Source organism: Acomys minous, assembly GCF_964271855.1.
Source record: "Acomys minous genome assembly, chromosome: 14".
NCBI classification, from domain to species: domain Eukaryota; kingdom Metazoa; phylum Chordata; class Mammalia; order Rodentia; family Muridae; genus Acomys; species Acomys minous.
Genome location: NC_140496.1, coordinates 51,563,090 through 51,578,077, shown reverse-complemented (window position 1 = coordinate 51,578,077; position 14,988 = coordinate 51,563,090). Strand labels below are relative to the sequence as shown.

General features: G+C 39.1%; 1 protein-coding gene across 4 annotated transcripts in view; it reads left to right on the top strand.

Moving 5' to 3' along the window:
- Positions 1-14,988, top strand: part of IQCM (IQ motif containing M) — a 440,692-nt gene that overhangs the window by 131,897 nt on the left and 293,807 nt on the right. For all 4 annotated transcript variants that reach the window (XM_084755724.1, XM_084755722.1, XM_084755723.1 and 1 more), the window contains one exon: positions 13,602-13,686. In XM_084755724.1, coding sequence (XP_084611850.1) covers positions 13,602-13,686 — 85 coding nt within the window. The remainder of the gene's footprint in view (positions 1-13,601; positions 13,687-14,988) is intronic.

Sequence of the window (14,988 nt, the reverse complement as noted above, 5' to 3'; positions counted from 1 at the left end):
ATTTGTAAGTATTGGTAGAAGTATGTTTTAGTGAATGTTGGCTGGCTGGCTGTATGTTATTCCTTGTTTACATAAAGTATTTGTAGCACATTAAACTGTAACATGCATGGAGAGATGTACATAGAAATCCAGTGTTTATACTGGGGGGTATCAGGTGAGTAATTGGGCTTTAGGTTGTAAGGCTAGAAAAGAATAACAACATTTTTGTTTCTTTTAATTATAGAATTTTATCTATAGAGACAAAGGTTTATACTTAACTTTATAATAACTATATGTATTAAGGAAAACAATCATATGTACCAATGCACCTGTAAAATATAAATTATATTTTTGTAAAATTGAATTGATTCCTGACAAAGTTCTGAATGTTAATGGACAAAAATTCCCATCTGAATATTTTCTGTTCTTGAAGCATCTTTTTTAGTGAAATAGGTTGGCTTCTTCTCCTTCTTCTTCTTTTTTAATTTTGGCACCCACATATAGCAAATAACTGTGAAACGTTTCAAACCTCAAAGTGACACTAAAACTGTGAAGTATGAAATGGAAGTGCCAGAGCATGTGAGATGCAGTGCATGGTACTGCACGATATCCAGAGCATGTGAGACGCAGTGCACGGTACTGCACAGTATCCAGAGCATGTGAGACGCAGTGCACGGTACTGCACAGTATCCAGAGCATGTGAGACACAATGCATGTTACTGTACAGTATCCAGAGTGTGTGAGGCGCAGTGCATGGTACTGCACAGTATCTAGAGTGTGTGAGAAGCAGTGCACGGTACTGCACAGTATCCAGTGTACGTATGCAGGAAAAGTGACAACACCATTGCAGAGTGGGTCATGATGAAGGCTGAAGAAATTCAATGACAACAGCCTGTGTTTGAAAACTCTCCCTGTCCCTTAAAGTTAGCATTCCCTCCCTCTGAGGGAGAATAAAATTGCTGTGAGGAATAAAATTTAAATAAATATTTTCTTTCTATGTCAGGTTACCAGGTGGCTATGATGAAGGGAGGTGGTATTTTAGATTCTTCATAAATGCTTGTGTTTCCTCCACTCCTATGTGAGCATAGGTAGATGTGGCTATTACATTAAAAAACAATCTGCCACTCATTGATTGATACTTGCTTCCTTCTCAGTGGTTTTTCAAACATTATTCCAATAGGTGGAACAAAAGTATTTGACCTTTTAATTATTATTTGTTTTTTTCTTTTATTGAAAACATTTTTTTATACAATGTATTCTGATTACAGTGTTTCCTCCCCCTACTCCTCCCAATTTCTCTCTCTCTCACCTCCCATCTGGATCCATACCCTGTCTGTCTCTTAGAAAACAAAGAAGCATTTAAGGGATAATAATAAATAAAATAAGTTAAAGCCAAACAAATGAAAATATGTAGAAACAACCAAACAAGAAAAAGAGCCAAGGAAAACGTGTAAGAAATTCAAACCGAAGCAGAGAAACACATGTTTACAAACACAGGAATTCTATAAAAACTCCATCTAGAAGTCATAATATATATGCAATGGACCATAAGGTTAAAAAGCAAAAACAAACAAACAAACAAACAAAAACCCAAGACTTAACATCACGAGACAAAGTCCTTAAGAGTGACTTCTTTTCGCAGTGGGACTCCTTAGAGAAAACTATTCATTTGCAGATAGCAACTGGGAATAGCCTCTGGGTTAGGGATGTGTCCATTTTTCTTTTCAGCTCTAGGATTATATCTGGTGCAGACCCAGGCAAGCCCTGTGCATGGTGCCTCAGCGTCTGTGCACTTATATGTGCCCCGTATTGATGTATCTAGAAGGCCTTACTTCGTTGGTGTCCCCCAGCTCCTCTGCTCTTTCTGCTTCCTGTTCCACACGGTAGGATTTGATGAAGACATCCTTTTTTAAGGTTGAGTGTTCCACAGTCTCTGACTAGTGTCTAGCAGTGAGTCTGTATTTGTTCCTATCTGCTGTAGGATGAAAACTCTCTGGTGATGGCCGAGCAAGACGTGGATCTGTGAACACAGCAGAATGTTGTTAGGAGTCATTTAATGGCTATGCTATGTTAATAGAGTGGTAATATTTTATTTTCTTCTAGATTCATGGCCTATCTTGCCTCAGGTTCTCGGCCACCCAGGCAGGCACTGTTGGGTATAGATTTTATCTCACGGAGTGGGCTTTAAGTCAGATCTTGGTTGGTTATTCCCAACAGTGTGTGCCATGGTTGCGCTGAGTGACTTTGTGGGCATGTCCCTCTCGCAGACTGAAGGCTTTGTACCTTTATTGTAGAGTGGCATGCAGAAAACCTTTCAGTATCCTGACTACTAGTTTATAGGCATGAAGGCTCTCGGTGGGCACCAGCTCAGCTTCTCTGTGTCCAGTGAGTTGTGTAGCTCTTGTCTTCAGAAACAAGGCCTTACTTTCAGTTTGCAGAGAGCCTCCAACAGTCTTGGCAGTAGCCTGGGTTGTTTGTGGTTCCCAGCACCCTGTTGGGCATGAACTTGGTTAGATGTAACTCATTACTATTACTAGAAGCTTCACTTGGTCGTGAGAGCTGTGCAGTTGGGGCTCTACCTCCCCTGTTATTTGGGATTTCATTTAGATCGCCTTTATATGTGTATATATTTTAGGAAGAGTCTACTGTATTAGATTTCCTATCTTAGGGTTTTCTTGTTGGGAAGAGGAACCATATGTCTCTTATAAAGGCAGCTCTATAAAGGAAAACATGTAACTGGGGTTAGTTTACAGTTCAGAGGCTTAGTGCATGATTGTCATGGCAGAGGGCATGATGGCATGTAAGCAGACATGGCACTGGAGAGGGAGCTGAGAGTTGCATTTTGATCTGCAGGCAGCAGATAAAGAACTGGCTTGAGCTTCTAAGACCTCAAAGCCCATCCACTAGTGACGTACCTCCTCCGACAAAGCCACACCTTCTAATAGTGCTACTCTCTAGGGCCAAGCATTCAAACACACGAGTCTATAAAGGCTATTCCTATTCAAACACACAGTTTCCATAAGACTCCCATCAGATGGCCCTTAGTTTTAGCTGTCCCTCCCTCTATTACCTTCCTCTCCCTGTTTGATCCTCCAATTTCAGTCTACCCACCCTGTGCATTGTCCATAACTATTTTATTTTGCCTTCCTAAGGAGATGCACACTTCCCTCCTAGTTTTTTGACTTTTAAAAACTTTTTTTTTGTTTTTTACATTTTTATTTTTATTCAAATAAAATATTCTTCTCACGTAATACATGCTCAATATGGTTGCCCTCTGTCTACTTCACCCAGTTCCCACATACCTCCATTCCTATCCAGATCCATTCCCTTGCTGTCTCTCAATAGAAAACAAAATAAAATATAATATAATAACATAAAACAAAAACTATCACATTGAAGTTGGGCAAAACAATAGAAGGAAAAGAGCCCAATAGAAGGCACAACAATCAGTGACCCATCAGTTGCACACTCCATTAAAAACACTAAACTGGAAGCCATAGTATGTACACAGAGGACCTGGTGCAGACTTGTGCAGGCCCTGTGTATGCTGCCTCAGTCTTTGTGAGTTCATATGAGTGTAGGCTTTGAACTTTTTAAACCTGCTCTTTTTGGTGGTGGTGGTGGGGTTTCTTTAATGCTTATAATGCTTTGTAGACTCAGTTCCTTGGAGTGATTCCACTGGCACAGTCTGCCGGATACCAGCAGACCCGTTAAATAGGAATCTAGCAGTGCAGCAGCCAGAACCTGGAACCTTGAAGTGTTCTCTGGAGCAGTTCTCTCTAGACGTGTTCTCATAGTGGAATGATTAACAGTCAAGACCAAAAAAGCCCCCTCTTGTTTGGGGCTTATGTATATCTCCTCTCAGAGTTCTTGCTAGGATGTTTATTAGGTGGCAAAGACCATGCCCCCACAAGAGGCAGTTCCTTTTCCAGTGGACAGACATCACCTGCTCTCTCACAAGTCTGTTTTCAGTGGAAAAACGCCACACACCCTTACACAAGTCTACGCCACATCCCGCACTTAGGATTAAAACAAAAACATGTTTGTATCCACTGCATATGAGCTTTGATCCTGTTGATTTAGATGGCTTGTGTTCTTGGTATCCTCTGTCCCCTTTGGCTCTTAAACTCTCTCTGCCTTCTTTTCCTCAGGATTTCCCTGATATCTGAAAGGAGCAATTTGTGTTTTTTAAAAATTTAATGTTTTATTTAATTAATTTATTCAGATTACATCTCAATTGTTATCCCATCCCTTGTATCCTCCCATTCCTCCCTCCCTCCTGCTTTCACCTTATTCCCTTTCCCCATGTCTGTGACCGAGGGGGACCTCCTCCCCAACTATATGGTCATAGGTTATCAAGTTTCACCTTGGCACCTTGCTTATTCTTTCTCTGAGTACCACCAGGGCTCCCCACCACATGGAATTGGTAAAAAATGGAGCACCAGAGTTCATGTCTGAGTCAGTCCTTGCTCTCCACTCAACTGTGGAGAATGTACTATTCATTGGCTAGGTCTGAGTAGGGGTTTGATGTTTATTGTATGTATTGTCCTTGGTTGGTGCAGTAGTTTGAGCAGAACCCCTGGGCCCAGATCTACACATCATGATGTTCTTCTTGTAGGTTTCTAAGACTCTCTGGATCCTTCTATTTCCCCAATCTCCAATTATCTTTCACCTAGAGTCCCAATAGGATGTCCTCACAACTATCCCAAACCCCTGGGTAGTGAAGACTTTCATGGGACATGCCTCTTGGGATGGTGTCCAATTATAAGTGAGTATATACCATGTGAGTCTTTCTGCTTCTGGGTTAACTCACTTGGTATGATCATTTCTAGTTCCATCCATTTGTGAAAAGAGGAATTTGATAAAGACATCCCACCTAGGGATGAATGCTCCAAGGTTTCCCACTCGCTGACTCATGTCTGACTGTGGGTCACTGCATTTGTTCCCATATGCTTCAGGAGGAAGCTTCTCTGGTGATAGTTAAGCAAGGCATGGATCTATGAATATAGCAGAAATTGTTAAGAGTCATTTTATGGCTACGTGTTTTTGCTTTTTATTTTTTAGCAATAGTATTTGGTTTTACTCTAGGTCCCTGAGCTATCTAGTCTCTAGTTCCTGGTCACACAAATAGTGCTGGATAGTGGGCTTTCAGTCATATCAAATATTGGTTAATCCATAGGCTTTGTAGCTTTGTGTAAGCATTGCACTAGACTATCTTGCAGGTAGAACACCATTGTAGATCAAAGGGTTTGTGGCGTGGCTGGGTTGGTGTTTACATTTCTCTTTTGGTAGCCTGCAGAGTGCCTTCTTGTAATAAAGGCATTAGCTAGCACATAGGGATAAAGACTCTATGTAGGTACCAGCTATTAGGTGTTGTCTTCAGCAAAAAGGCTCTGTTGTAAGTTTGTGGAGAGCAACTTTGTGCTGTCTTGAAACAGCCTGGGCTGTTTGAGAATTCCCCTGGGATCCCATCCATTGACTTTTTAAATGTAACTGTGGGCGTATATTAGAATCTTTACATTTTTCTGCTTCTGGGTTAACTTACTCAGTATGATCATTTTTAGTTTCATCCATTTGTGAAAAGAGGAATTTGATAAAGACATCCCACCTAGGGATGAGTGCTCCAAGGTTTCCCACTTGCTGACTCATGTCTGGCTGTGGACATGACAACCATTTACAGGAGTGTTTCCAGATGGGATAGGATCTGACAAATTTATTTTCTGAATTATCAGAAAGCAAAATCAATAAAACCAGATAGTCCCCTGGTTCCTGAGTACTTGGTTTATAAATCATCTCACACACCACTGTCTGATTTGCAAGGCTCAGATATGAAAACTGCTTATCAGAAAGGACAGATGGCTTCCAAGGTTGGTGGTCAAGCAGCAGATTCTATTTCTTGACTTCAGTGCCAAGGTTCCGCACTTAACTTCATCACACTCCATGGCTTGCTGTATGCAATAAGTTTTCCAACATTGATCTGAGAGAAGTCTGCAACACAGGCTTGGTACCACAGGGCCTAGTGGGCACATAACAGTAAGTAAGAGACTCATGCTGTAGTGTTCCACTGTAATGCAAAAGGGGCTGTCTTAGTCACTGTTCCATAGCTGTGAGGAGACATCACAACTGAGGCAACTCTTATAAAAGCAGACCGTTAATCAGGAGTTTTCATAGTTTCAGAGGCTCAGTCTATTACCATCATGGCAGGGAGCATGGCAGCAGCCAGTCGTGGTGCTGGAGAAGTAGTTGAGAACTACATCCTGATCAATAGTCCAAGATAGAGTGACTGGGCCTGGGATCGGCTTTCGAAACTTCAAAGCCCACCCCAGTGACACAGAACCTTCAACAGGGCCACACCTCCTAGTCCTTCTAAGCCTTTCAAATGGTGCCGCTCGCAGTGACTAAACATTCAAATACGTGAGCCTGTGAGGACTGTTCTTATTCAGTCATGCACATTTGCAGATGACATACCCCTTCTACAGTGTGGAGGAAGCAGGGAGGTAGGCACAGATGGTGTCCTGACAAAGCTCAGCTTGAGCTACAAAAGGAATGTAAGTTCAGGAGTGGCCAGAGAAGACAGAGAAAATTGAAACAACTTTTAAACTTGAAGTAAGTCAGGAAGAGCACCTTAACTGCAGGACAAAGGAAGACTTAAACATTATGTGGTCACTCACCTCACCTCATCGTGAAGGGAAAAATGACTTGATTATATTAAGTTGCATGTCTCTCTGGTTAAACGTGAATGTGCCTGTTTTACCTATTTCTAAGAAAAACAATGTCATGGGATTAGAGGCAGGCTTCTAACTTATTTAGAGAATCTCATATCAGTTTTCTCATGCTTCAGTCCTCCTCGGGGTGATGAATCAGAGTGGATGTTAAACTTACAATGACATCAATACCATAGGAAGAGAACTCTGAAATTGTCAATCTTGGAAATTAGGGTGTTTGGCACATTTACTTTTCTTCAACTGAATGTACTTGGGTAAGAGATGAGCAAATCTAATTTATGGAAGGAGGTGTAGTAAAGGGCCAGTGTGCATTTGTGTAAGGTAGATAAATGTCTCCTGAGGAGGCACTTCCAAATCTCCATCGAGTTGCTGTCTTTCACTTCTGTGGCTTATTGGTCATTTGGGCATCTTATATCCAGATGTTAAAGTTCCTTTCTCTGGAAATAACCATAATGATATATGGAAGTATGATACTGAAGAACAAGATATCTGCTAAGTTCTTGGCAAACATCAGGGATTGTTTACTGGGGCTGGACACTATGGCTCCTTCTTTAGTGCACATGAGCAGAAGCTCAGATTTGGGTGACTGAACTGTAGTCATATTTGCTGTTGGAGAGAGTGGTCCCAGAAAGGTCAGCTTGTGCTTTTTTTCCTCTGGGAAGCTGTGTTAAGCTTTTGACTGTGACAATAGCTGGTAAAGATGCAGCTCTCTCAGTAGGGGATACTTGTGTTCTCAACTACAAAGCTGAAGGATATATTTCATCCTTTGTCTTATGTTCATGAGACAATGAAAATAGTTTCTTGGGACTTCAATTGGAACCACCCAGCCATATGTGATTAATTTCATTGGCCAGAATGAAGGAGTTGAAAACCCAAGGTTACTGCCTGTACCTACCAGACAGACTTTCATACTCTAGTCATTCAGCAACTCTTTTGCATACGGACTGAATAACTGGAGATGTGCAAGAACAGTTCCTGTCCTCAGGAAACCACCAAAGAGTTCACAATGTAGTGGGGAATTGGCATTCTGTATCACACACATGTGCTAGAAATTCCAACAGTAGAAAACCACATGACATCCACCCAGCCCACACACTAGAATGTGAAATGTCAGTAAATCACAATCTGTCATTTCTGACTAATGAATCTGTCTATAAAATTTGTAACATTTTTAAGTTCTAAATTTTATTATAATTGCTTCATATGAAATGGAATACAATTTAAGTACTGGGTCTTGAAAAGATGGAAACATGAAAGACTATTTTATAGTCTATAAATAAGGTCTCATTTTTTTTTAACATGAAGAGATATGATTTAACTAATATAAGAAGAGGCCTCAAAGTTCTTGTAGCTCCCTTGTCTTTACCACGTAATGTCTTCTCTATGATGACATCTGAAAGGTGATACCTGTGGTGGGGAACCCAACTTACTTCATGGCATCCTATTCCTAATTCATTCAAGCCAATTCTTAGGAAGCTAACTCCCAGTAACACATTGACTCAGTTTAACTCAGTATGAATAGGAGCTCTTGTTGGATAGTAGGTGGAAGGAATAACTATTCTTCACAAATCTTTTCCCCTTTGAAGGAGGTTGAAGTAACTAATAGGTGGTATCTAGAGTATTGGGGAAAATAAAAGCAGTCAATCTATGTCATTAGCAGACATAAATAATATTAATACAATATAACTGAATAAGTTTAAATATTTTATTTATTGATTCTTATCGTAAATGTCTAACAAACATGGCAAGTTTTATAATGAGATCTGCAAACAATTCAACGTAAGGATTACAAGTGAACACTATTAAAAAGCTTCCATTAATAAAGGGAGAATTGGCCAAGTGACTGATGAATGCTGGACATTAGGATAGGGATCAGATTGCATCCTATACATGGGGTCTTGCAATGTGAATGACTACCAAAACAAAATATATCAGGCATTTCTTTATACAGCACATTTTTACAGAGTGTCTGAAAATCCAAGTGGAGAAAATAGAACAAAAGCAGGATATCATCTTAAGGCAGGACCAGCATCTGAATTCTGGTTTAGCTCCCAGTTTCATTGGACCTTGACTGAACAATATTAGAGAAACAGATGTGGCCCATGGAGGATGGTTGGTTAAATGAGAGGCTTCCCAAAGCTGATCTTTCACTTCTGCAAGGTGATGATGATATTGGTAAAAGACCAAATCAGAAGCAAGACAAAATAAAACAAAATGAAACACATGCACTCAAAAACTAGATGAAACACACACACACACACACACACACACACACACACACTTGCTTGTAGGAGGAAAGAAGAAAGTATTAGTTTAGCCTTAACTCCTAGATAGACAGAAAATTCTAGATTTCATTGCTGGAAATAACTTTACCTAGGATTGAATGAGAATTCTTATTATCAGTATTTTTAAAAATCCCTATTGTGAGAAAAGTTACCATAGCCGAAAATGCCATCTGCTGCCTGAAAGAAGCAAACACTGATGTATTTACAGGGGTATATCTTCATTGCATCTTATATCCAGCACACATATTTAACTTTCTATGAAATATGTAAATAAATCTCATTCGTAGGGGAAGTTGGTTGTAAGTAATCTCTTTTTAAATAGAATATGAATTTACAATGTAAGAAATTAAATCTCATAAGGCAGTAAGTCACCAGGAGTGAGACTGAGCTATCTTCCCTGGTTAGAAGTGGATTCACAAAGACTGTAAGATATATGTTATCAGGTAAGAGATAGATATAACAGTCCAATGTACATAAAAATGTATGGACAGATGGATGAGCTTTGGGCTATCAATGTAGCTGAGTAGGTCTGATGAAGAACCAAAGAACATGTAGGAGTTTATATGTGATACTGTTGAAAATAGAAGTAGTAAACTAGAAAGTATCTCATAGGAAATATACAAAATGAAGCACAGACGTAGAGAAGGAATACGGAACATGGAACCCTGGAGAATGGATTCAGTTTTAGTAGAAATAAAAATCAGACCCTTCTAGCAAGGAAAGGACTAGAGAATGGGAGAAAGGATATTCGAAGAGGTAATGACCACTGCTTCGTGCATACCTGACTCCATGTCTGGCCCAGGAAAAACAAAATGGATATAAAATAGTACTAGGGCAACAAGCAAAACACTGAGAGGCCATAGATGAGGTACAGCATGGTCCAGGAGCCGGCTTGGCTCTGCTCTGCCTGCTCTGCCAATGTTGGCATTGTGAACATAGACAAGGATAGTGATACAAGGAGCAAAATGGAATTAGTTTATCCATAGAAATAACCAAGAGGAGAGGAAAGGATGACATTTCTCTTTATGGGAGAAGCTTATAAATGATGGTCTAATAGAATTATAACACAATGTTATTTTATTAGTGAGTGATTTAGGCAAGAGTTACCAGTGGATTCTTAAATGTCTTTTAAGAAGACATTTGGATGAACTTATTTATATGTTAGAATATCAGCCAGAGATTTATAACAAACAAACAAACAAACAAACAAACAAAAAACACCTTTAGAAGGAAAAGTCTTATCAGTTACACCCTAATAAAATGGTTAAATTTAGCACCACCTTTTGATATGATTTATTGGATGATGCACTATTTCTGTAAAAATGATTTAATTTCAGTCCAATAATATGAAAATAACTACAATGCAGATTGTCTTTGGCAGTGTCCTCTCAAGGACTAGAGAGATTTCTCAGTGAGTAAAGTGCTCACTCTTCAAGTGGAAGACCCAGTTAGGGCTTACAGGACCCACTTAAAAGCTGAGCCCTTTAGGGAACCTTTCAACCTTTAGAGACAAGTAGATTCTGGAGGCTCATTGCCCAGTCAGTCTAGCTACAATGGCAAACTTCAGGTTTAGTGAGAGATTTCATCTTAGGTAGGCAGGTAGGTAGGTAGGTAGGTAGGTAGGTAGGTGTATAGATAGATAGATAGATAGATAGATAGATAGATAGATAGATAGATACATAGATAATAAAGTGAAAGATCTATAGAGGAAAGACATATGGTTATTTATCTGTGGCCCTCACATGTGCTCACATGGCCAAATGCGCCTGCACATATCTATGCACCTCCCCCACAAATTAAGAATACATCATATTCTATCAGAAAGATTAAACCTGTTGGCATGAATATTCTAGGTCAGTGCTACAAGACTGAATGGTCTTGTAAGCTGCAAATGTGATTTAAAGTTTCTGGTGGCCATGTGAAAAACTGTAAAATTAAATTTAATGTTATATTTAATATAACATGAAAAATTATTTAAACATGTAGTTAACATAAAACTATGAATCAGGCTGTCTTTGTAACGAGTCTTAGGCACCCAGCATGTATTCAGTGCTTACAGGGGAAGTATGCTGTAGTTATGTGCTCTTGAGTACCATTATGGACAGGGTAGCTCCAGGTTAACACATGATTAGGTGATTATGTAATGCTTGATTAGGTGATATAAGAGGCATATGTAATGCTTGATTAGATGTAGACAAGAAAAAAATCATTTAGAATATATATTTTTTGGGATGATTAGTAGACTTGAATATAGGTAGTGATTAGATAACTCTGCATACAATACCCACTGAGGAAATATTTGTTACTGTGTGTGGCTGAGCGTGCTTTTAATCCTAGCATATGGGAGTGGAGGCAGGCACATCTCTGTGAGTTCCAGCTCAGCCATGGCTACATAGAGAGACACTGACTCAAACAAGACAAAACCCCGAAATACAGGAATAAAAATATTTTTGAGTGGGGGGATAATGTATGTTCTTGTTTTTAGGAATTACATGATGAAGTAGCTGTGGGTAAAGTGAGAAATTGTAAACTGCATTTTATTGGTCTTAAAATGAATAATGTATGCATATATATAAATATGCACACACAAATGCCAGCATGGTTATATTATTTGCTTGAAAACTAAATAAGATCGTTTTATTAGATAGCTAAAAATAGTGTTCTTAATGATTAATAATTATATATTATTTTCAGGAAAAGATAGCATACTGTGAGAATGTACTACACACTGATCTATAAAGTAGAAATCAACAAATTTCAGTGATCTAGAATTATATGAAATCTGTTCCCCAAATGTGAAATTATATTAGGGAACAACACTATGAAAATTCAGAATTCCAGCATTTAGAAATGAGATATTTATGGATGCTATGGAGTTTATCATGGTTGTGGGTGGAAACCCAGTTGAGGATGCTCTCAAGGCTTCCGCCAGCCCATGCTAACGGCTGTAGGAGGCAAGGTAAAGTGCTTAATGAACGGTTATATAAGAAGGAGATTGAAAGGAGGGTGATTTGTGATGCTTTCCCAGATGGGTTAGTACTACTGTTAACTCTGAGAGGGCCACGCTGACTGAAACGGAGATAGCCGATTACTCAAAACTGGAAGGCAAGAATTATGTATGCAAGATTCACAAACCTATGAGCCAAACACACCTAGGTGATAAATATAGCCACAGTGGTTGGACCAAATCAATGAAGCAGAGACTTAGAAAGTAGTCAAGGAGAGTAAGAGCATGTGGGGGAACATTACCAATGGCCGAAGGTACTCAAGACAAAATGAGGTCCTGAAGGAGACAAGTGAGAAGAAATCAGAGTGCAGGGCATTGGCTGGGCAGGGTACTGAGTTCAGGAGAGTGAATGTGTGATTTGCGCAGACCTGGGCAAGGCACTTTTCATTGGCAGTTCTCATGTCCTATGCACCCGCTACCTGATTTTATTGTGAATTTCCAGATGGTCCTCACTACTCTTCCATTTTCATTCCTAGCACCCCCATCTCCTTTCTTCTACTTCTTTCAATCAATTTTTTTTATAGTTCATGTTATAAACCTGAAACCCTGAAGTTTTATGACACTGGTTTAAAGGCAGGCTTTTGCACAAAGAGATAGTTACAAGCTCAGAGGTACGACTGTCTGAAGCGGCTAGGAAGCCATTGCCCAGCTTAGTTGGAGCTAATCAGATACACTGGCGGTTTGTCAGGCCATAATAGCCAGCTGGCCTCTTCAGTGTTTTACTGAAACGTCGGGGTAAAACCGCTTGTATTATTCAGCTCAGAAGCAGTCCTAAGTGTTTTAGTTAAGTGACACTACAGAGACCTTCCACTGTGGAACTTTTGTGGGTGGTGCCAGGAAGTTCTGGAGACTGTTGCTTCTCTTCAGGTATAAACACAGAACACTGTAGAAAGCCACAACCTCGAGGCTTACGCGAGGTAAAGTCATAGGTCAATTCATAGGTCAATTTTAGCCACTCAGTACTCCTGAAACATTATGAAGAATAATATTACCATTTTGTTTTCAGTCTCTCCTCCAACTTAATAATCTGTGCCATATTAAATTACATAATTCATTCCAGTGTGTTGACATTAAGAGTCTAATTAGGTTGTAATTGTTTTTAAAGAACAAGTTATACGATGTATGTACCATATGCCTCTGCATCTTTTAGTATATTCAAGCTGGGATATGAAACATGACAGGTACCTGACTTAGTACCTTTGTCTTTAGTACTTTTTGTCTAACTCTATTAAATGAGGAGGTTTTTGTTTTCATTAACTAATGACTTGCTAACTTATTTTAGGACAGTAGAAGCTCCTATGCAAATTAAGCGGATACAGTTGATATGGTGATACACACAGAGTCCTTGGTACCCTCGGGCACGGGCTCTGTAGTTGCAGGCACTCTTCTGAGTTCTTTTTTGATACGTGCTCTCCATTTATGGTTTATTTTTTAGTTCTGAATTGTTGTAATTACAAATGATCAGATTAATATGGGGTAAGGAAAAGCTATTAAAATGTGTTTTATGAGTAACTTTGGGCTAGTAATTGTGTGAAAAATATTGTGTCATTTAAAAAGTCTGTAGTTTGAAATTCATTTGAAAAGTTCATTTTCTTTCAATTCTAGAAAACGTTAACCTGGGTAAAATAATGACCGATATTGAATTTGTGGGTAAGAAAATGGAGAAAGAAAAGCAACTCAAGAAGCCCAGGTAAAGTGGAGTTGTTTAACCTTGAAAATGCACACAGACATAATGCACACACACAATACACACGTATACACACAATGCACACACACAATTCACACATATACATATACTCATACACATATGCCCACATATCACATATGCAATATGCAAATACATACATACACAAAACACACAAACATACAACATACATACATATAACACACAAACACACAACACATGCACCACACACACACAAACAACATACATACAAAAACACATGGACACAGAGAGAGAGACAGAGAGACAGAGAGAGAGAGAGAGAGAGAGAGAGAGAGAGAGAGAGAGAGAGAGAGAGGGAGAAGAGGAGAGGAGAGAGATTTTCTTTTTCTTTGCCAACGTTCTCTGACCAATGGCCGTGGTTTCTCAAGCTTATTAACACCCCATGTATGAGGCTAATTTATCTTTCTGCTCCAGTCCCAAAGCATATCAATTATCAAAATTTTAGTTTTCAGTTCAATTAACTTTTGAACTGGCGAATGTCTGAGTAGCTAAGCAAACCATCTGGGTTTTACAGTGCAGAAGCTCAAATCCAATTTGTGTCTTTCTTGAGAAAAATGCCATATTTTATGATAATATTACATAAGTTTGGAATTTTAATAACTGCCTTGCAGCAATTATGGAGCAGAATAAGTTATGATTTTCCCTTTAAAGTCTAATAATTAAAGGTTAGCCTTTCCCTAACAGAAGGTGAGAATGATTCTACAGAACGTGGTTGGGATGCAAGGATTTGCAACTTTGCTTCTGCTCTGCAAAGTGTCTGGAGATGCGTCAGCTACTCTCCTGAAATATCCTGTGGGATTATCAGGCTTTCCAGATACCTTCACAAGGGTGTGTGAGGGCTGGCCCTGAGGTTTCAGATAAAACTGCTGATAGCCCTTAAGCTCATATATTTGAGAACTTGTACAATGTACATATTCCTCTGTTAAAACACAATTTTGGTGGCTTATTTTACAGCAATTCATTAACACAGCATGTTAAGAAAATTTTAGTAATCAACAGTGTATAAATAATAAAAATAGAAGGAAATATTGTCTTGCTTTAAAGAATATCTTATCTTCCAAAGTCTGTGTCACAAATTGTGCTTTGCACCAGAAGTCCCTTGTCTAGTGTAACCATTTTCTTTGATTACAAATCTCAGATTTAAGCAAGTGGAAAGTAGGTATAGGTTCAGGACAAGAAGTTTGGTTTTATTTATCATAGGGGAAGATACAGATTATAAGGAAAAGAAATTATCCTATTGAAAGATTAATTATAAAAATTCCTTTC